This window comes from Fukomys damarensis, unplaced genomic scaffold (genome assembly GCF_012274545.1).
Source record: "Fukomys damarensis isolate Sample0158 unplaced genomic scaffold, DMR_v1.0_HiC HiC_scaffold_14, whole genome shotgun sequence".
Classification (NCBI taxonomy): Eukaryota; Metazoa; Chordata; class Mammalia; order Rodentia; family Bathyergidae; genus Fukomys; species Fukomys damarensis.
The window spans coordinates 68,328,996-68,351,236 of NW_022900926.1; the positions used below are offsets into that span (position 1 = coordinate 68,328,996).

The 22,241-nt window shown below is 42.9% G+C and overlaps 1 protein-coding gene across 1 annotated transcript in view; it reads right to left on the reverse strand.

Moving 5' to 3' along the window:
- The window catches only part of Lrrc1 (leucine rich repeat containing 1), a 105,442-nt gene that overhangs the window by 7,254 nt on the left and 75,947 nt on the right, over nucleotides 1–22,241 (reverse strand). The window contains exons 6-12 of the mRNA XM_033763180.1: nucleotides 18,922–18,978; nucleotides 18,658–18,721; nucleotides 18,205–18,279; nucleotides 15,728–15,872; nucleotides 13,443–13,561; nucleotides 11,917–12,000; nucleotides 3,148–3,263 (exon numbers count right to left, since the gene is read on the reverse strand). Coding sequence (XP_033619071.1) covers nucleotides 3,148–3,263; nucleotides 11,917–12,000; nucleotides 13,443–13,561; nucleotides 15,728–15,872; nucleotides 18,205–18,279; nucleotides 18,658–18,721; nucleotides 18,922–18,978 — 660 coding nt within the window. The remainder of the gene's footprint in view (nucleotides 1–3,147; nucleotides 3,264–11,916; nucleotides 12,001–13,442; nucleotides 13,562–15,727; nucleotides 15,873–18,204; nucleotides 18,280–18,657; nucleotides 18,722–18,921; nucleotides 18,979–22,241) is intronic.

The window sequence follows — 22,241 nt, forward strand, 5'->3', positions numbered from 1 at the left end:
TACTTTCCGTACAGTACAGAGTAAAAAGAATCCACACAAGAAACCACAGCCCCGTCTGTACACACCTCTATGTTCTATTTAGGTCCACATCCCCCAGGAATAAAAAGCCCTGTGGTTACTATTTACACCAGTGGCACAAGGATGAAAGCAAATGAATAACCAAACTGTGAGCACTTCCTTTCTAGTTATGTCTATAATTAGTGCAGCCCCGGGTGACCTTCCAGGGGCCTCAGAGCTGCTCCAGCAATTCATTTATCAAATTATTTAACTGCGAAGCACGGCCTACTGATTCCTGTAATATGAAGGCTGAATACTTTTTACAATTTAACATTTCATCTGTTTGTTGTTCTCTACTGGAACTTTTTAGTTTTAAACTACATTTTCAAAGTCTAGATAAATTGAGAGTATAATCATTGGGAAAAAAAACAAAAACAAAAAATCTCACAGTATCAAAATCTCTAAAATAAGCCCTGCCCCGTACCCGCAACTCTTGATGCCTTCTCTAGGAGGGCTCTCTGTGTTTTAGTGTACCACACAGATAAGGTTTTATTTTAAGTTAGAAAATAAAACTGAGGTTTTCATACACCATTCAATGACTCCCTCTCTTTGGTACTGGGGATTGAACTAGGCAGGGCCCTTATACTGAGCTACATCCCCAACCCTTCTTTATTTTTTTATTTGGAGGCAGAGTCTTAATAAATTGCCTGGTCTATGCTAACACTTGCTCTTTTCACTCAACATTCCAGGCCTTCTTTCATGTTACTACCAGGGAAAAAGTCCATTTTTTGACGAAGTATCCCATGGTATGGCCATCCTGCCATGTTGTCATCTCATTTTTTGGATGAGGATACAAGTGTATACACACACATACACACATACACAAGTATATACTTGTGTCAGAATACCAGGGTATAAACATTTCACCGCCGACAGCCACTGGTCTGTCATACTGGATACTGCTAACACTGCAGAGAAGATGCTCACACACAGCTCTGTGCACCTGGTGGATGGTCCTATGCAGAGTTTAAGAGGAATTCTGTGTTCTGTTCTCATGGGGAGCGGAGGGTACAGGACGCCTCTTCCTACTGTCACAGAGGATGAACAGTTTCCAGGTGGTGCTGTGTAGCCATTCTTGCTATGATCTCACCGATCTGATGTGCAAACACTTCTGCAATCTCACATGAACCCATCCTGTGGCCACGTGCTGCAGAGGCAGGGACTCTGGCTCTATTTAGTACAATTTCTCATGGAGACACTCTTCTGTAAGCTATCTTTTATTAGTTTCAATACTGATACTTTTAAATAAGTAGTGACTAAATATTTAATAACCTTAAAATTTGGTAATGTGTCTGTATATGCATAGACTAAAATGGCACGGATGACAGCTATGTAATGCAACTTTTTAACTGAATTTTTCCACCCTGGCTGAAGAGTAACAACAATGAAAATTTCCTGTCCTCTGAGAACAGGAGGTCTCCACTCACATAAGTGAACAGCAGTTTCAAACATCTAAACCATCTAGAAAGATGCTCAAGAACTAATGACACATACTACTCATGCTCACCCTTGCAGCAAGAGGCAGGGAATGTCTGGAGTCACTGAGTTGCTCATACTGGAGAGGAGAGGTCTGGAGAAACCTTCTTGCTCTACTCCAACAGCTCATGTTAGGGTTGCTCCAGCAGCAACTCAACACTGGCCCAAATCAATCTTGAGTTTTCAGCGACCACTTACCAGTCTTAAGAATCTATCAAGATGTCCTGAAAGCACTGACCTTTAAAGAAGTGAGCACTCTGAGGCCATAACTCACTCCAGCCTCTAGTTTATTTAGGCCTGCTGTCGACGATCCATTAGCCAAATGAAAGATGGGGCCTTGTGCCCGACCCAAGCGACCAGCCCACTGGCATTCAGAGGACAGTGCCTCAAACATTCTCCACACTTCTGACCTCTACCACGGGAAGCCAAAGCTTTCTCTGGGTGCACACTTTTCCCCCTATTTAATCACATCATGTTCAAAAGCAAGTTTCACATTCCTTTTGGCAACAGAACCTGCGATCGCAGACATTTTGCAATGCCATGCTACTTATTCTGGAAAACTACTAACATTTTCATAAAGTCTTCAAATATGAAGGCATCCCAGGGACTGTGGAGGGACAAGTGATCCAGTGACACAAACCAGAACATCAACCTTAGGTGGCTCCCGGTGCAGGAAGGTTACAGACATGTGGACAGGCAATGACACACAGTGCTGTGAATGCTCTGGCAGGGAAGTCTCCAGAAGCAGGCTCAAAGGGAAGGCCTTCAGAAGGAAATAAAGTATGGGTGACAAAGAAACACAACAGGACAGAGTGACAGAGCCACGGTCCCAGGACAGCCGGTGTGGGCTCAGGGTGGGGGGGGGAAGTACACATTAACACCTGGAGTGCTGAAATTAGCTCAGGACAGTAGAAACCAAGCTGTATTCTACAAGGGTGAGGCACAGGCAAACTCCAGACACTGGCGAGGAGCTGAGGACTTGGGCAATGGCGCTGCTATGGCCTTGGGATGCTGTCAGGTAGCTCTTAGCTTTTTTTTTTTTCAAATTATGAATCATTTAGATATATGACATTAGCTGCAGAGCCTTACTCCATAGAAATGATCCAGTATACAGTTGTATTCACACTTTAAGGGGTTCTGAGTCCCCAGCACAGCATACCAATGCCCCTGCTTAAAAGCGAGCTTGGTAGGTATGGTAATGTGTGCCTGCAGTCCCAACTGCTAGGGAGCTGAGCCAGAGGATCACTAGAGCTCAAGAGTGCAAGACCAACTTAGGCAGCACAGCCAGACCCTGTCTTTAAAAATAAAAAACACAAAAAAAGTTCAGACTGATTCAAGCTCATTTTGAAGATAAGGAAACTCTGACGCCCATTCTGACTCACAAAAGCTGATGAGAGAGACTAAGACAAAACCCAAGCGCCGCTTCCTCAGGAGCACTCCTCCACATCACAGTCCTGCCCCATGAGAATCACCTCTGTGGAAGTGTCCGGTACCTGAGTCCTACCACGCTCAGTGCTCACCCCCACCTCAACAACCCCTGGAACCCGGAGGGTGCGAACGGGGAGATGCCGAGATGCGCGGCAAAGCTGGGGAAAAACCTAAGGCCATGCTCACCTGTTCCCTGCCACATCTAGGACGTGAAGCTCTGTCGCCTGTGACACCTCAGCAGGTATCCGCGTCAGTCTGTTATCGCGCACACAGAACACAGTGAGGCTGCAGCACCCGCCAATCTATAGTGGGACAAAAATGCACCTTTGTTTCATTGTGGGCAGGGACACAGGGAAGGCAGAGTATCCTGCTGCAAAGAGCATGAAAAAGATACGTAAAGACATACCACACAATTTTACGTCTCACCTGTGGACCAAATACATTTGATTTAAATCATACAAAATGCTAAACATACAAGTTCTTTGTTAAATCAAGAAAATAACCATACAGTCAAACATTTCAATCTGAAAAGGAAGCTACTTTGTACTGCTGATATCTAATGAAAATGGATCTGTTAAGTATGTCAACCAAACTGTACAAGTCTAGACAGATACTGTACAGTAATATAAAAGCATTAAAATTCTAGTTTCAGGGCTGGGGATTTAGCACAGGGTGTCCGCTGCCTGCCTTGCAAGCGCAAGGTCCCGAGTTCAATCCCCAGTACCAAAACAAACAAACAAACAAAAACCCTCAAAAGGACAACAAGAATTTGACAGGCTACACATTAATGTCTTCTATATATTTTATTTTAACATAAGCAAGTCAAAGGCAAATGAATTTCTGGCCTTCAAAAAGCAGACAGACAGAATTCAAAGATTCTCTTAAAACAGGCTGTGGGCTCTACAGGCAGAGAAGCTAAACCAAGGGGGTGGAAAAACAACTTGATCCAGACACAGCCTTGCTCAAGAATCCATGAACAGCCACATTCTTTTGGGGCTCACTATCCTGGCTAAGAGCAATCGCCAGAAGAGATTCATGAAGGGACCTATTGATGAGTCACTGAGACATGGAAAAACACTATTTCAGGGCCTGTGCTGGAGGAAGAGCAAGAGACTTGACTCCTCAAAGATATCCAAATGTGTCTTCTGCCCTTTTCTATTTATACATGTGTTTACTAAGTGTATCAAATACTTAAAAGAGCAGAATGTATATTTATAAAATTCTGTAGTTACCTTCATGCACAATCTTTCTATTTCCTCCCTTAAGAGTTAATATAAAGGTTTTGAATAATATATTTAATCACAGTATTTAAACATAATGAGTGCAAAATAAAAATGAACATAATTTAAACAGCGAACTAACATTTATCACTAGTTATATGGAAAGCACCCAAGTAAATGGAGAGGTTATCAGACTGTCTTATTTATTTCTCACTATTCACATATTGACATTTCCCATCTAAGTAAAACTGCTTTAATTCACAATACTCTAAAATACACCTTGTATCTTTTATCCCATTGTTTCTTATAGAAAATGTCTTTCTTGTTCGTGTCTTTTTAATTTTACCAATTATCCAAAATTAGGCAATTGTCCTCTAATTCCTCCGTAAACTCTCCCCAGAACCTTTTAGCCTAGAATATGATAAATTGTACTCCATGTTTTTTCTGTAATTATGATCTAACATTCTGCCAGAAAACGCCTCCTGGAGATTCTTACTAACATTTGATTCAGTTACTGTTTAATTTGACACGTTCACATATAATCAGGGAGCTTCACAAGTACAACCCCAAGCCTATCCACCCACCACGTCTAGCCCATATACCTACCAAATATTTCTTTTAGGTATGCCTACTTGCCTGGGAAAAACTGCTACTTTAAAGTTGTCTGCTCCTGTGTAGTAAGGGACACAACAGAAGTTTTCTTTTTGTGCTAATCAGAATCCAACAGCAGGCTCTCTTGGGCTTTCTAAATAAGGAGCCCTGGTGTAGCAGCCTAGAAGAGACATGCAACCAGATCGTCCCTCCATGGAGGAATGAAATCACCAGATTTACTCAGATGCCTCAAGGGTACAGCAGGAGGAAAGGAATGAAAACCTTGATCCTTATGAGAACTGAGAAATTCAGAGTCCTGGCCAAGATCTACTCACAGGAAGGGATCCTCAGGTTCTGAGGGGTACCCACCCCTAACACATCCAGCTGGAGAGGTGACTGTGTGGTGTCTGTGAGCAGCCTGGGACTGTGTGCCCAGGGGGAGGCTTTCCAGATCAGCACTTGGGTGCCAATCTTGCTAGGTCTGAGGAGAGAGGCTTTATCTGCACCCAAAGGAGGGACAACAGACCATGTCAGCTACTCATGAGATCATCTCAGAGGACACTGGACTCCTGGAAGTGGACAGTGCTGAGGCAGACTGTGACTGTGGACTGGGCGTCGTGTCTTACAGCTGTCCACTGTCCCAGTCATCTGGCTGAGGCCCTACGGTTGTACTGTGTGAAAACTTTCAGCTGTATCATGTACATGTATCATGTATCTGGTAATAAAAATGAATTCACTAATTGAAGTGTGTGTGTCAAGGGGCTCTAAAAGTTCAGGACAGGTTAACATCCCATAAGTATTTGGGGGAAACAGCATAAATTTCCAGTGGAGTATCTGAGCTTTCCTCTTCCTTTCCCACTCTTATCTCACACCCACTTAGGATGTTGAGGGGAGGAAAGCAACTGTGATCAAGAGCCTTTTGGGCCCTCTGGGATGTCACAGTAGGCCACATGACGTCCTGATCTCCATTGTCTATGGTGTCTGGAAACTATGCCAACAAAGGGCATGTGTTATTGCAGAATGTGCTAGGGATGCCTTAATCACCTGAAAAGCACACACTGTCCCAGGCAAACATTCACACAAACAGAGCTCTCTTTCCAGTTCAGCCAGGAAGGAATGGCAGGAACATTTGGTTTCTAGCAAAGATTATTAAGCAGTTAAAATCATAACTCAAAAGACAGAGTTTGTTACAGACGTCAGAGCGGGTGTGGTGCAAGGGAGGAAGCAGATTCTCTGAGAGCATCCAGACACAGAATTTAGGCTCAGTCACATTTTCTGTGGGTTTGGATACGTTATTTTAACCAAAAGCAACAATACAAACTAAATTAAATATTACCACATATATAATTTAGTTCCTATCATAGAACCAAGCCTACTGCTGCTGCCAAATGAATGTGGTAGAAACTATTTTCCCAAGAAACGGGTTCCATCAACACCAGGGACCTACGGTGAGTCTGGAACATGTGGGTGCTGGCTGTCTCTTTGCTGAGCTCATCTGGACGCCTTAGAAATCCATCTCTCAGACAACACATCCCAAAGATATCCGGTAGAGTGAGAGTGAAGAACTGACATGAGCTAAGTATTAGACAGCACCAATCATTTATATGTGTTTTTGCTTTGTCTTCTAGGTTCAGCAGGTAGAACTGAGGTTTTCTGTGTTCATCACTTAGAAATTCTGGGAAGGAGAACTGTTTAAATAACTTATTACCAGTTTTAAGTTGATATTTTTAAGCTTCCCTTAAACCACATAATAACACCTTCCAAGAATACAAGGGCTTGGACTTGTATTCTCTGAGAATCCCAGAATGTAGCTGAGAATTCTTGGTTAGCTGTTTTGTGTCTGTTAATTAAGAATGATATTCTACTGAACTATTTGACACTGAGCTGATCTATCTCAAAGAGGCAGGACCTGCAGACCACTAAGTGAAACTTCACGCAGATAACTTTTACTGAGTATTAATTGCCCACAGGTTATTGTACCATGGAGGAAGGAGATAATCAGACAGTCAAAGATTCAAAGAGAAAGCCTGTATTAGTCACCTCTGTTGGCTTATATTCACTTTGTGAATGCCTGCCCTCCTTATAAAAGAATTTTCATTTGTACTCAGTATCCTCTTTTTCAGTATTTTTAACAGATTTGAATCCATATGTCACTGGCAAAAAATGAACACGTACAAAAATCAAAATCTGGCCAAAAGACAAGTTGGAGAGAAATAACATGATGTATAATATTAGAATCCCATCATCATCTGTGGTATATTACCCAAATGTTCCCTATTTCATAAATATTTTAGAAATCATGTGGTTTTAAAATTCCCTGATTTACTGAGCCACTGACATCAAGATATCCACTAATAGCTACGATATTCTCTTCTCTGATTATTACAAAGTAAACTATGCCAGCTGGAAAATCAAAACCATGCATACATAGGAAAGCATAGTGAAAGGAAGAGAACTCAAATCCTACCACATAGAGATAATCACATTTACAACCTGAGATACAATCTTCCAGCAGTCCTGCCTTTCATTGGTGAGTACACACACACACACACACACACACACACACACACACACACATTAACAAAGTTGGGGTCAACACTATGATGTGCAGCATGTATGCCTTTAGTTCCAAAGGGCTTCTTACTGCGATGCATTCTTCACAGATGCAACGCGGACCATTCAACAAATTGCGCATGTTTGATGTTGCTTTCTAGTTCTGCTGCTGCTTTGTGGTGTGATCTTGGGCAAGTTACTTAGTTCAAACTGCTGGATATTAATAACAATTTACAAACACCTCATAGAACTACTGTGAAAATAAGACAAGAATCAATGCACAAGCACTTGATACAGAGCTGTTCACTTGTCAGCTGCCTAGGCACATACTTGGCACATGCCTGCCCCATGTTTTCTGGCTCTGCACATGCTTGGTATGGGGCCTGGAACACATCAGCTGCTCTTATATAAAATGTGAGAATCAATGTTTTTCTGAAGTTCCTAGAAGTAGAACTGCAAAAAAAGTTAAGGGTATTTTTAAAATTTTAAATAATGTTATATTCCTTTCCAGAGAAGTCCTAATAATTTATATTTATGTATTTCCCTGCATATTTGCCTATATGTGGCATGTTTTAAAGCATTAGAACTTTGATGGGTTAAATGTTTTTATATTTTTGTGAACACTGATGTGGCCAACATTGTTTCGCATTAGAAGTTACTTTTTCTTTTGTGATGACATGTTCACTTTGGTTCTGTCTACTTGTATAGAGTGGGTACACATTTTTCTTAATGATGTGAAGGAATTTCTAGTAGAGTTAAGGGAAGATCTCTTTCCTGCCCATGGGCTATCTTTACCTTTATGGAGATCAGAAATCTTTCAGGTAGACAAAACTATCAAGTTCTTTTTAGTACTTGTTTCTTCTTTCAAGTTTAGGGATGCATTCTCCATCTTGAAATCTGATGATCAACTAATTTTATTCTAATGCTATTAGATTTCACATCATCTCTTTTACCAGTAGTTCAATTTAAAATATAATGAAAATATAAAAGTATATACAGCTTCTCAGACCGAAAAAAGCTTGAACGACTCATCTCCAAACTCCAGCTTGTCTCATCTGATTGAATATGTGTGATGTAGTTGGGGTCATCTTCATTTTAGCTCAATGTAGACGCACAAAAAGAAGGACTATAAACATGGATATACACTCAATTTCTTCTAGCCAGAAATTCTTTATGGCCCAGATGGTGCAAGAGTTAAGATGTGGCTAAGGAATATTATGAATTACTGCCCTCGTTCATCATACCCATGGCCACACATATACCAACTGGCTGTCTATCCAGTAAGTCGTACTATTCCACAGTCCTTCCTCCTCTTTCCTGAACCAAGTATCTGAGTTTCTGAGGGGATCTCCCTTTCCCAGAAGTATATATACTGAAGCAACGAGATGAGAAATAAAAGATACAAATAAGTGGCTTGAGAAAGCAAAGCATGCCACAGGTAGCAAATAAAGCAAATCTAGCATGTCTGCTAAAGACAGAGTCATGCCGACAAACCACAATTGCGTGAAGACAGATGAGGCGCCTCATGATGCCTTTCAGGGCCTCTCGGTAACTTAAATTGTAATTCATAGAAAACCATTCTTTTGAGAGAAAATAATCTGAATAAATCTGAAAAACACATGACAATGGAAGATTTCAGGCCATGCAGTCATTTAAAACAATTTTACATTAAATGTCCAATATTTTACAATGAAGAACACACAAAAGTATCAGCCAGTATGAATCTCCATGCATTTAAGAAGCAAAATAAAAGTTAAAGATGCAACTGTGGTCTGAACAATACTTACAAGATAACAAGTTTACCTGACTTTTCTAAATTTCCAAGCAGCTAACAATTAAGAAAACAAGAGACATTCATTGATTTACAAATGTTTACCACAAATAACATCACAAAGCACAAACAGAATCTACTACTGTGACCACACAGTATGAACATTTTCCCCTGGATTATGTGGGAAAAACAAATGCAGATAAATGCTGCTACAGACTGAGAAGCTGTGCCATAAAACTGATAACACACAACACTACCGAAGTTTTAAAAAAGAAAAACAAAAAGTAGGAAGAGCCACATCACATTCCAAACCAATAGCAATTAATACAACTATAGATTTTCTGCACATAAATTGAGTTGGTCAGAGTTTCAGTTTGTATATGCTATGTATGCACTTTAACTGTTCAAGGGAAAGGAGTCAATTTGGGAAAGAAAAGAACACAACCTAGAAAATGCAGGACTTGATCAAATGGTATCCTACATGAAGTCAGAATCAGCACATATGGGTGTGCATGTGCGCATGTGCGCACGTGCGCACACACGTGCGCACACACATGTGCACACACACACACGTCACAGGGCCCAGGACGCTCACTGCACAGGCTTCTCACAGGACCACACCACCCAGGCCAACACAACAGGACATGAGGCCAGGAGACGCACGGTGGCCTGCCTGCTGGGCTCGAGGGTCAGCCTGAGACACTCAAACTGTTTCTGCCAGGCTACCACCTGGGACCCCAGCAGAGCTGGAGCTGGGCTCAGAGCTTCCTACTCCAGGGGGCTGCATATGAGGATGGAAGGTGTGCCACAGGACACCAGTTCTAAAACTTGGACCATTCTCAGCTCTATCAGGTGGCTGAACAAAAACGTACAGACTTTATAAAACTACGAAAGCCAGAATACTAATCTCAATTTCACCAAACCTGATAGCTACCATGCTTCAAAACTAGAAATAGTCTTACTTTATCATCAGTTTTCTCATCATGCAAAGTTGTGCTAATAAACTGAAACTGACACATGACACATACAGTGTGAGTTTTATTTGTTTAAAATGAAAAGAGGCCCCATGCGAAAACGCTGGTTTTCTGAAGTTCTTCTCTAGAATGTGTGTGCACCTAGGAAAAAGAGAGTCCAAGAGCAGTCCAGAGAAGCTGGGTAGTAGTGAAACTCACAGGGAAAGAACGTTACACTTAAAAGTACCCTCCTCCTTAGCATCTGCCTTGAAAATATTCCTGAGCTGTATTAATTTTCTTAAATGTCCAAACAAAGGTAATTTGACCTTTCTTTAATGAATCAATGTATTTCCCTACCTCAAGGTCATACAGAGGAAAGGCTGGGCTGAATCTAAACCACCTGAGGTGCCTGTTTTTACTGCTGACTGCAAGGCTCCCCGGAACCTGGTTCTACCAACTCTGTATGTGTGCCTTAAAAATTCACTGGCCCGTGAAATGATCTCAAAGCTACTCTCAGGATCCAGTGAGTTAATACACTTAACCAGTGACTCACACACACTAGTATCATGTGTGTCAATGAGAAAGTAACTCCTTTCTACTTTTCGTGTGTGTGAAGTGCTCGATCATTCCCCGTCTATAACTGATACTCAGCAAGAGCAAAATTAATGCTCAGAGGATCAGCTGTGCTTGGTTGCTTGCTTAGAGACTGAAATCAAAATGTTTTGATTATCAGAATATTCTTGTGTCCCAATTTAGCTGAGATACAGACTTCAGTTTCCTGTTGGAGACAGTTTGATTCAGCTGCCAGTGCTAATATTAAAGAAGTACTGAGTATTCACGTGCCACATTTACAATCAATATGCCCCTTCCTCCATTCAGGGATGCTCCCATCTCACCCAGGAGAAGGCTGGGCACTGTGGGTAGAGCCCAGACAAGAAAAGAAGAGAGTAAGCTAGAAAGCACAGGTACCCAAAGCAAAGAATGACTCTCACATTCTGGCTCTCTGGATGGCAGCTTTGAAATTATTCCAAGAAAGAAATGCTACAAAGGGTCAAAGCAGAGGAACAGGAAGGAACCTGCACCTGACCAGAGATCATTTCATACAAAGAAATAACCTTTCTATCTGAGGACCAGCAAAGGGGAAGTCTCAGCAGGAGCTCACCTGATTGGGGGTGGGGTGGGGCTTACGCTGAGTTGCAGGCTATACTGCTAGTGAGAAAGCAAGCTTTCCTGGTTCTCGGTGTGAATAAACCTTCTTCTGAGGAAAGCCTCAGACATCTGGCTTGGTCTCCTCCTCAGCCAGCACCTCCACCTCCCTTGGTAGAATGGAAATCCTCCAGGTCTCTACAGCTACTCTCTACAAAGGGCCTCATTACCTCCTCTCCTCTTGGAGCAGGCTGTAGGTCTCCAGGGAGCCCTTGAGAGTTCATTCCCTCATCCCAGACAGAAACCCACCCAAGGTAAACCTCTGCCCAGAGAAAGGGATCCGTCAGAATCCATTTTTATAATCCCAACGGCTTAGGGGACAGAGTTTTATTTCACTTTAAATTCAAGTCAAACCCAAAGTCATCCACTTCTTCTGCCAAACTTCTAAATTATCCATTTCTGTCAGTAGTGTCACCATTCTCTGTACGGCAAGCCCCAGATGTTAATCCATCTCTTTCTCCATTTAAAATCCTATAATTTCCCTTTCCCAAGTCTTAATGTTACTCATGACCATTCCTTGATATCATTCTTCCAACTAGCTATATACTCACGCCTTCGAAATGTAAGCCTTTTAAACACTAAAATTATCTTTGACATTGTTGATTTCGTATATCATTAATTCTTTGCAGTTATTGTCATGTGATTCTCTAAAAGTACATACCTCTTTTGGTAAAGACACTAATTTATTTCTGTCTGCATTCAAGTTGCTCAACTTCTTAAGTTTTCCAATGCTCTTAGGTAACGTCTGTTAAAATAACATTCATATGATTAATTTATCATATATTTTTATCACAGCTCCCAGCAAGAGATATGTTCAAGGACTTAAAGAAAATCCCACAAGAGATGTGAAGTTCCTCTTAAACATCATATATTTGTAATAATCATCACCTAGCAGGAAATAATTAAATGTTCTGAATTTCCCTGGATGTGATTCTATGTTTGATATGAAGTCAGAGGCAGAGACTGGAAGCCGGGATGCATCTCATGAGGTGCTGGATGTTCTTCACCTCCAGTACGTGATTTGCCCTGCCCTCGCTTCAAGAGCAAAGAGCACGCTGGGACAATGGCCTCAGCAACTGCAGAAATGGGGAACCAGCACCATGAGCCTGAAGCCGGGGAGAAAGGAAGGTGAACTGGCCTGGTGTGGACAGCATAGCCTGCAGGAAGCAGGACAGCCTGCATGGGTCTCCAGCATGACAATGGGGGTGCTGGCAGGTTAAAATCATCGTTCAGAAAACTATTGCTGAGCCTAAATCGCAAACCAGGACAGCACGAGCTGGTACCGTCCCCTGCCCAGTGTAGGATGGCCATTTGGGCAACCCAAGGAAGTATGTGGCCAGACTCCCCCATCATGTCGGAACGCCCATTCCTCTCCTGCTGTCTTTATCTGTTCTTTCCACCTAAAGAGTGCTATTCAACCTGCTTAAGTAGAAAAGGGAAAAGAGAAAAAAGGGAAGAGGGTCAGAGTAAAAAAAATATTAACAACAAGTGAAAAGAGAGAAAAAAGAAGAGAAAGTAGAGTATTTTCCTCTTAAAAGGAGAGTGCTTGCCTAGGAAAGCACACTGGAAAAAGACAGTAGCCCTGAGACAACTGCAGGAGGGAAAGGAGAAGATGAAGTGATGACAGAGGGACGGATGAGGCAGGGGAAGCGGTAAGGCGAGAAGACTAACTGAATCTGCTGTTCGCCAGCTAAGCCAGCTGGTAGGATGCATCACTGACTTTCCCCTGCTGGGGAGAGCATCCCTGCAGCTACCTGTGCACCCCTGTGTCCAAGATGGAGGGGCTGTAGCATCAACTGAAGCTCATCAGACTCCTGCAGCCCCTCCAGAAACACAACCCAGCCCCAAATCCTACCTCGCTGCTTCTGGCCCACGATCTTCCTTCTCTTGCTCTTTCCCTGTGTCTGGGGGACCCCGGAGGAAGCCAAGGAGTCGTGTTTCTGTGGGCAGCCTCTGGATGCTCTGGCAGAGGCATGAGCACATCCAGGCATGGTGGCTTCCAGCCACACCTCCTGGGACCTCCGGGAGGGGTCAGCACGAGAGGACACAACACTCCACGTGCTTACACAGGCTTAAGCTGATTTCTGCGATGCAATGTGAGGAAATTTACTTCTAGCCAACTCATGCTGCAAGCAAGGAGAATCTGGCGCCAGTCAGTCCTCCCCCTAGTCTGTAAACCGCACTCACCAGGAGCCGATTCTCGGTGAGAACTAGCTCTGTGAGGCTCTCACAATCCCCAACGGCTTCGGGCAACTGCGTGAGCCTGTTCTGATCCACCTTCAAGATGGACAGCTTCTTCAGTTTTCCTGAAAAGGTATTATTTAAGCTTATTAGATGCAATTGTTTTCCTAGTCACCACCTGGTATTTCCTATCTGCTGTCCTTTTTTTTTTTGCTATAAACTGTTGCTTATTTTCCCTCACCCAACTTTTCCCATTATGCAATGCCCCTTTCATTTAGAGTACTAAAGGTTGAGAATTAAAATAATTTGTTCAGAACGTCAAAAAAAATCAGCAGTTACACACAAATCATTTTAAACAGCATTACCTAAAAATATATCAAAGCCAGAAAATGTCAAGAATGAACAGCTGGCCCTTGATGCATCTCATGAGCGAGCCACTGATGCCTTTTTAAGGGCTGTAGCTGTTTTACATAGGGAAGGACCTTCATCTCACTGCACAATTCATGCCAGGTGTAGTTTAGAAATGACCTCTGGTGACAATGCCTCAGGAAAGATCCCTCCAGGGAACACTGCAGAACAGGCAGAATAGCTCAGAAGCCTCAGAAAGGTCTTAACTCACGGCTCACACCCGTGGGGCTGACTGCAGCCTTCTCAGCATCCCCATGGAAGTGGGAAAACAAACTCACTGGGATTTGCACTTTCAGCCACACATCAGGGACTGCACCTCCCGGCCAGGGGCTCCTGATCACTGACTGAGAGCTGCTGACAGGACACTGTGCCCCTTCAGAAAATAGTGTCTACACAAAAGACACAGAGCTGGAGAATGAGGAGTGTCACTAATCCATTCTTAAACTATTTAGCAGCATCAACAACTACTGAGACAGACCCCGGAAGGGCTCCCCGCACCATCACTGTGGGAGACAGAGTCGCGCTTGGGTGCACCTCACCCTCACAGAGCAGGCTCCTCCCCAAGCAGTCCTGCGGCTGCCCTGAGAACACTTCCTCCGGGAACAGGGTCCTCCTTCCTTCACTAAGCAGCCCACAGAAACCTGTCACCTATCTTTGCTTTTGAAACCTCTTTCTTAAATGAGGCTGAGATTCACAATCCTTTCATTTTTCCCATTTGAACTAGAAGATATAATAAATCTATAGACAAACATATGACGTCAGCCAGTTTATACCTGGCTACTTCTTTCTCTTACAAATATCAAAATGTGAAATTTCTATGACTACTTTCTGATGCATACATGATTCTTAGAGAACATTTCTATACAGAGGCAAAATCCCTGTCAATTTTCCATCCAGCTTTGACGAAAACCCAATGGGACATCTGCATTCCTACTGCACTGTGATTATCAGTTACTGTTTTTATTCTGACCCAGTATCAGACAGGAAGCTGTCCTGGGTCACAAGGCTTCTCCAACTACTGCGAATCTTTCACAAACCTCCTTTGATATTCTGAGTAAAAATTAAAGACAAATTCTATGATAACTTGATGGTTAAATTTAATTTCTTATACTTCTAGAGGGTTGTGGTCCAGCAAAACAATCTCTTCATATCTGTTTGTGTTCAATTTCTCATACTGCACTGAGTTCCTTTTCAGAAAAAGAAATGTGTGGGCTAATTATTTTCAAAGAAAATTGCATGGAATGGTTAAGACAGTCCTCACTAAACTAGAAAAGACCTCAATTACACTGTTGCTCTTTTAGGAGTACCTTCCCTAGGTCTAAGTTCTTTTCTCATTAACTATTTAGGATGCTGAATCTTAGTGATCACTCATATTCTTCAAACACTTTCCATTATTTGGGCTAATCCCTATTGCAGTCACTGAGACAAGATGTGAACAACGTACACACTTAATTGTACCAAAATTTAAAAGTAACAATATTTGTGACTGTTATCAAAATCAGGATGTCAAAACCACTTGCATAAAGAGAAACCTGAACTGTATTAAACATTCTTTACTTCCCTTCCTTGAAAACAAGCCACAAGCCTCCTGGTGCACCTCTATAATCCTAGCACTCTAGGAGGCAGAAGCAGGAGAACTGAAAGTTCAAGTTCTGCCTAGGCAGCTTAGCAAGATTCAGTCACAAAATAAAAATGAGATGGGCTGGGGATGAAGCTCAGTGCAAAGGTCCTGAGTTTAATCCTCAGAAGAAAAGAAAAATAACAGCAACAAGAAGGAGACTTTAAGAAGCCATATTCTCAACTGACCAGAAGGCCAGAGAGAGCTCAAGGACTCAGGACAGCAGCAGGCAGCCCTGCAGAAGTTTATTCCTTCCAGTACTCACCGATGCCATCTGGAATTGTTTCTAGTAAGTTCTGGGAGATCACTAAATCTGTTAATGAAGTCAGGCCACTGATTTCTTCAGGAAGTCTTTCCAACCTATTTTCAGAGACATCTAAGCACAGCAGGTTCTTCAGATTTCCTATTTCCTACATCAAGAACACAGAAAGAGAAACTCAGGCTTACACGGGTCATAGGAACTTGTTACCATGCCTTTTCACAAGAAATCCCAAACTCCTAGAGATTCCTAGCATTCACCCAAATGAGAAGGCAGAGTAAACTGCCAGACCCACTTCCAATGAAAATGAGCTCTAAGCCAGAAGGGATGCCGCACCTGCCACCTCAGACAGGCAAGAGACCACTCTCACATGGTACACAAGGAGGCTGGCACCGACAGCGAACAAAGTGCAAAGTCACACAGTCAGAGAAAAATAATAAGGAGACTAGAATCAAGTTCTCCATGTCAGAATCAATCACTAGTAAGCAGCTTACAGCTCGTGTGGCCCTGGGATTTTCTCTGATTAGAAACTATCTACTTGTTAACAAACACCAAAGCAACTGTTCCCCAGCAGAACTGTAACATACAGATCCACTGATATCTTTAACATCTAGAGAAAAGAGAAGCACAGTGGCTTAAAAAGAGCTGTCCATTAGGGACTGGGAAAGCCCTTCAGCGAGTCTACAGTTCCACCGAGATTTACCTTACATCCCACCTCCCACTCCCAGTAGCCACTTTTTCTCTCCTAAGCGCTGGCATTTTTCCTGCTTTCCTGTGTCGAATTCCTACTCTCACTGCCCTCTTCCCCTGACTGTTAGCTCTGTCTCTCAGAAGCCAGTTTTAGCTTTCCTATTCTACAAACCATGCTTCTCCCTCGCCTTCCTAGAAACACAGCTGGTCTGGTCAGATAATCATACCTCCTTTTATTCAGAAAACAGCGAGGGTTGTCTGATGCCTATAAAAGTACCAATTCCTCAACTGGCATTTCATTCAGTCCAAGTCACTCTTTCAGGTTTCCTGCCTAATTACATGCCCCATCACCCTGCCCCTTATTCCCCATCTACAGAAAATCACACTACATTTCTACTAATTTCTGGCCAGTCCTCAAGTTTGTTCCACTTTTCATCAATTCCTTTTCACATTGTGTTTGTATCCTTTTCTTCCCACCACCAATGAAGACAAGGAAATAATTGTGATTTAGACTTTAAAGTATCTTTTAGTCCTGGTTTAATACAAATTTATACTATAGAGGTAAATTCGATTTTTAAGTAATAATTTATAACATGCATCATTGGAACATTAATTTCTTTGCATTTAGGACAGCACACTGAACAGGCAGTTACACAGGTCAGCCCATATGCATACTCTGTTCCTTGCAAGGCCTACAGCTGATATTTTCCTATTCTCCTGACAACTCCCTGATACTTCACCCCATCCTTTGTCTCTGAAGGAACTGACCTTCTCTCAATCAGAAGTTCCCATATATTTCCTACAGAAATATAAATAGTAGCCAAACTCTGCCCCCAACAGTTGCTCATTCATTTCTCTTTCCAAAGCACCCAAGATCTCAGAGACAGTTGAATTCGTCTCCTGGTCCTGTTCGTAGTCCCTGGTGGCATCACAGTAACTTCAGTGGCAATATGACAACTGACATTTTACTTGGGTGCTTCCTTGGACCTCAAGCTGCATTCCCTGACCAAAGCACTCGGCCCCATCACGACTGGGGCCACAGCCAAGAAGGTTAGCATCTGAGCTACTTTAAAATACAAGCACCAACATCACAAAATGCGTCTTCTCGCTGTAAAGAACTGGCAATACACACCAAGGAATAAAAGCTCAGTAACAGCTGGAGAACAGAAATGCCCACTGCGCTTTAGGTGTTTCAGTGGCTGGACAGAAAGCAGCCTGCCTGCTGGCCCCACTCAGGAGCTGGCTGAGTGCTCAGGAGTCTGTCCCAGGTCCCACTGTGTTTTTAACGTGGCTGTCATACTTGGCAACAGTAGGAAAAACATGAACACTATATTGGACAACTATATTTGGAAAAAATATGCAGTGAAAGCTTTAGTATTGCTTTTACAACAAATACTACAGGGCAAACCACAGTCAAAATTGTCCCGAGGCATTTAACATATCACAAAGAGTAGCAGAAATGTATGCTGCCTCGATCACAGGTCCTGATTTGCAGGGGAATTTATAAATCTGCTGGGCTTAAAATAAGTTATTTGAGCAGCAAGGATGAAATAAAATACGGGCTTCACATACTAAAAGATATTATTTACTACCTTTAGAAATGGTGGGTTGAAGTTTTCAATTTCCTTACAGCAATGTAGAATGACAAAAACTGAATACATTTTTCCAAATGTGCGTTTTTAATTAATGTCTTTGGCTTTTGGCATCCTTCTTTTAAAAACTCCATGTAGAAGCAAGGAATACACAGGTCTATTGTTTTGTATGGGGTGAGAGACTGTGAAACCTGAACTTACCTGAGGTAATTCTGACAGATGATTTCCATCCAACCAGAGATCTTTTAGATGTAAGAGAGCTCCGATTGATTTTGGCTAAAACAAACATGCAAAAGTAACAATGTGGTAACCAAGATATAATTCTGTCTTCTATAAGGAAAAAAGGAATCCTAAATCATCGTCATGTAGTAACTGGGTACAATTACGGATACTTGTTATTTCTCTAAAATCAAGACTCCCCTCTTCCTAAAAGTGCCCTCAACTTTCCTCTTATACCCAAATCTCTAGTCGTCAACCTCCCCTCACCCACATCTTAATCCTGAACCTCCCAGAACAGAAGTCCATTCTCCAGTGTCCCATGTTGGCTCTTCCACTGTACTGCTTTTATAAGTAAACCTTGCAAACTCCCAAAACATGATGGGACCATAACAAAGGACGAAGATAAATTCAAATCTCTGTTCGATACAGACTTACCAAACTACATATATCATTGTTTCCTAAATCAAGTTCTTCTAGTCTCCGTAGCTGGGTAAGAGAGCTATTTAAAAAAACAAAACAAATGCTTAGACACGCTGAGCAGTGTAGTCTCCTCACTTGGACTAGTTTTCAAAAGGAAGATTCATCTGGATCTGTGGCAATAAATACTGCCCGGGAAGGACTATCACGGAAAGGCTGGCAAACTGTCAAAAGGACACAGAATCTTCTGGGGACATTAAAAAAAATACTTAAAAGACTCACTCAGGAAGATATGTAAGAAGGTTCTCTCTCAGTTCCAGTGATGCCAGGTTATAAAGACTAGAGACAAACAGAAGAAAAAAGTATAAGGGAAATTTCTGAGGTTCTTCCTACTCCCTCTCCACCATACACACACTCAAAAGTAGCAACTCTTAATTAATGAAAGCTTGTACATCACTTCACAAGGCAAAAATAACCACCACTGCCCCCACCCACCCTCATCAGACCAACGATTGGTACCTCCCAGGATCTAGTATTAAAATATTAATAAAACCAAATACACCCTCCTCAAATACCCTGCACATTTTCTAAGTGAAAATAACTCACTGGCCATTAAAAGATAACCACTCCCTAGAGCAAGACAGAAGCTGAGTATGAGCTTCTGGACTTCAGAATGTTGAAAATGCATGGCTATAACAACAGCTCCGCCCTTCATCTTCAGAGTTTGGAGCACTTGTTCCCGACATTAGTGAGGCACCAGCCCAGCTGTAAAGCGCCCGAGTGCTCTACTTAAGGCCTGAGATTCCCAGAGCTGCCGCAGGACTAAGGAAATAGCTAAGTGCACCTGGGACACTGTACCAACGCACCGCACACTGCACCTGGAACCCAGGCTGTGGTGAGTGGCAGCCCTGATGATGTTGCTTTCCCACTGACTCCATTCCAGAATGGTGCTGCGTGCAGCCGAGCCCCAGGCCTCTCTGGCATGGCCCAGGCTAAGTACAATGAAATGAGACAGATGTTCTCCTGGACACTGATTATCTGGGTCAAATCCCGACAGGCAGGTGCACTAGTGTCACCCTTGCACAGATCCAGAGAAGCCACTCCTCCATCACCTCCACAGCCACCTCAGCATCACACCCACCCAAACTCGTGGGCTGTTATCACCATGGCAACACCCAGATTTGGAGGAAATGTAGTACTGAGCACACAGAAGTAGTCAGGTATTATCCCAGCGCTCTAATCTGCCTTAATCCTCCTTTCTCCCTCCTTTCGGCAAAAAAGCTGGAGTCACATGTACCAACAAAGCTGGTTTTATAACACTGGGAAATGTACATTTGATTTAAGTGAACAGTCCACGTACAGGTTTAAAAATCGTTTGCCAGAAAACACATTCTAACTATACTATGGAATATACAAACGCTGCATCTCCTCTAATTTTGGAAGACTAGATAGTTTTCACCATTAAAGCCAGAGGAAACAAACAAAACTCTTTCACTATATATATTTAGAAATCCCTGCTAATGAGAATTATCAATTTAACACCAATGTTTTTCAAATCAAATGGAAGTGGCTGGGAGGTCACAGTGAGAGAGGTATGCTTTCTCCTGACGAGCACCTCTGTGGAAGAGACAATAGGAGGAGCCAGAGAAGTGCACAAAACCTGCTTCCAAAAGCAGCCTGTGAGGATGGAGATAAAAGAAAATGTGTTTGCAGTTTTAAATGTTCAAGTGACCCCTACCAGTTTTATGGGGAAGTGGTAGACTGTTGGGTATTTGCACTGGGTATTTTCACATTCGGATTTTCTAAATGGTGGTAGGAGTGTCATTTTTGTCTATTCAACTTTCATGACCTTCACACCTATTCTGACAAGCTAGACATCTGCTGATAAGAGGAAGTTCAAAAGTTTGTTGGGGATCTGACAAGTGTTTGAAAAGTGCTTCATGCAGCCTGCCAGCTGAGCTGTAGCAAACCTCGAGGTGTCCTGGGTGAGATCATCTTCCACCTGAGACCCAGGAGGGCACACGCCCACCTCCTCGCATCTGACAGGGACACTGAGCACTGGATGAGGACCTGAGTCCCTGAGGCAGGAGGAGGTGGGGGGAGCCAGCTCAAATCTGGCTGACACCTCAACTCCAGCCCAGCCTGCACTACCTGGGGTTGGGAGGGCTCTGCCTGCCCTGAACTCTCCAAGTACAACTTTCAAAGCACCTTTGAGTGCATAAGGTCTGACCTCAACCACACCAAAGGACACTGGGATTCTTACCATGTTATGTTATTTAGGAATATGATCCACGTTTAAAAATTATCTTTAGATTTCGTCTTCGAGGTAAAAGGCACAGCCACAGTTACTATAGGGAACCAAAGCAAATATTTTGCTAAAGGGCCAACAGATTTGTGGTATAGTTCCTACCCTTACTATGTTAACACCCGAAAATAATGTACTCTTAATAAGTAACAAGGTTCTGGTTACAAAACCTCTTAGTTTATTGGTTTTGGAGAGTGGGGGAGATACATTCAAGAAATGTGATTTATTATATTTTGTTTATTTACTTTTTTAGACATTGTCTCACTATGTTGCCCAGGTTGGCCTTGAACCCTTGAGCCCAAGCAATCCTCCAGCCTTAGCCTCCCAAGTAGCTGAGACTACTGGCATGTGCAACTACGTTCAGTAGAAACAAAAAGTGTCATATGACTGTATTCTTAACAAAACTAAAGACTAATTTAAGAAACCAAAACAATAGCCTTACTACATTAAGGTTTCCCCTCTATATAAATGACTTAAAATAAAGAAACATGGACAGCACTGTCTGGATATACAGATTCCTGGCACAAGGCAGCACCTGATGAACTCTATCTGCCTGGCTGTGGCTGTGCAGCCCCGTGCACACACAGTGACGGCCCCTGCAGTGCAGCCATCCGCTATGGCTCTTAGGGCTCCATCTCCTTGCCCTTCAAGTCAGCAGAGTGCATCTTTAACCTCCCTCCCAGAGACAGCCCTTGCTCCCAGCTCATCCAGGACCTTGCAACTCCATGTGAAGGAAAAGTACTGCTCACAACAGTCGTCCCCACAGCAAAACCCTCTTCAGAGGCCGGGCCTGAGAACAACTGTGCGGCTGGCTCTGCCCATCTCTAACTTGGTGAGCCATAAGATAAGAACTACCAAGCAATGCAAGAGCTTCACTGCAGATGGTCATCGGCTATGTAACACCTTAGAGCACTGTCTGGACCCACTATCATTCACAGGTCAGGGCCCCACAGACAGGTTCTGGGATGAAACTGGCTCTGGCTCTCACAGGCAGCTTGCCGTGGGCAGGCAGCAATGAGCAGAACCCCAGCTGCCCATCTGAGAGCGCGATTCTCCAGGCTGCTATACAGACAGCTGACATGACAAGGATCTGTATAAATGCACAGTGGGAAAGGGACATCAATGTGAAAATGGAGGACCATTTTCCTGTCTTTCAGAATGTGGTATCTTCCATCAAGACTTGGGGACAGTGTCTGTCTCCATCAAGGTGGCCTTTTCAATCCAAGCAAAACACGTGCACCCCTCATAGCACCCAACAAAGAACGGGCACTGAGAAGTGTCAGGGTGGGAGGATTTT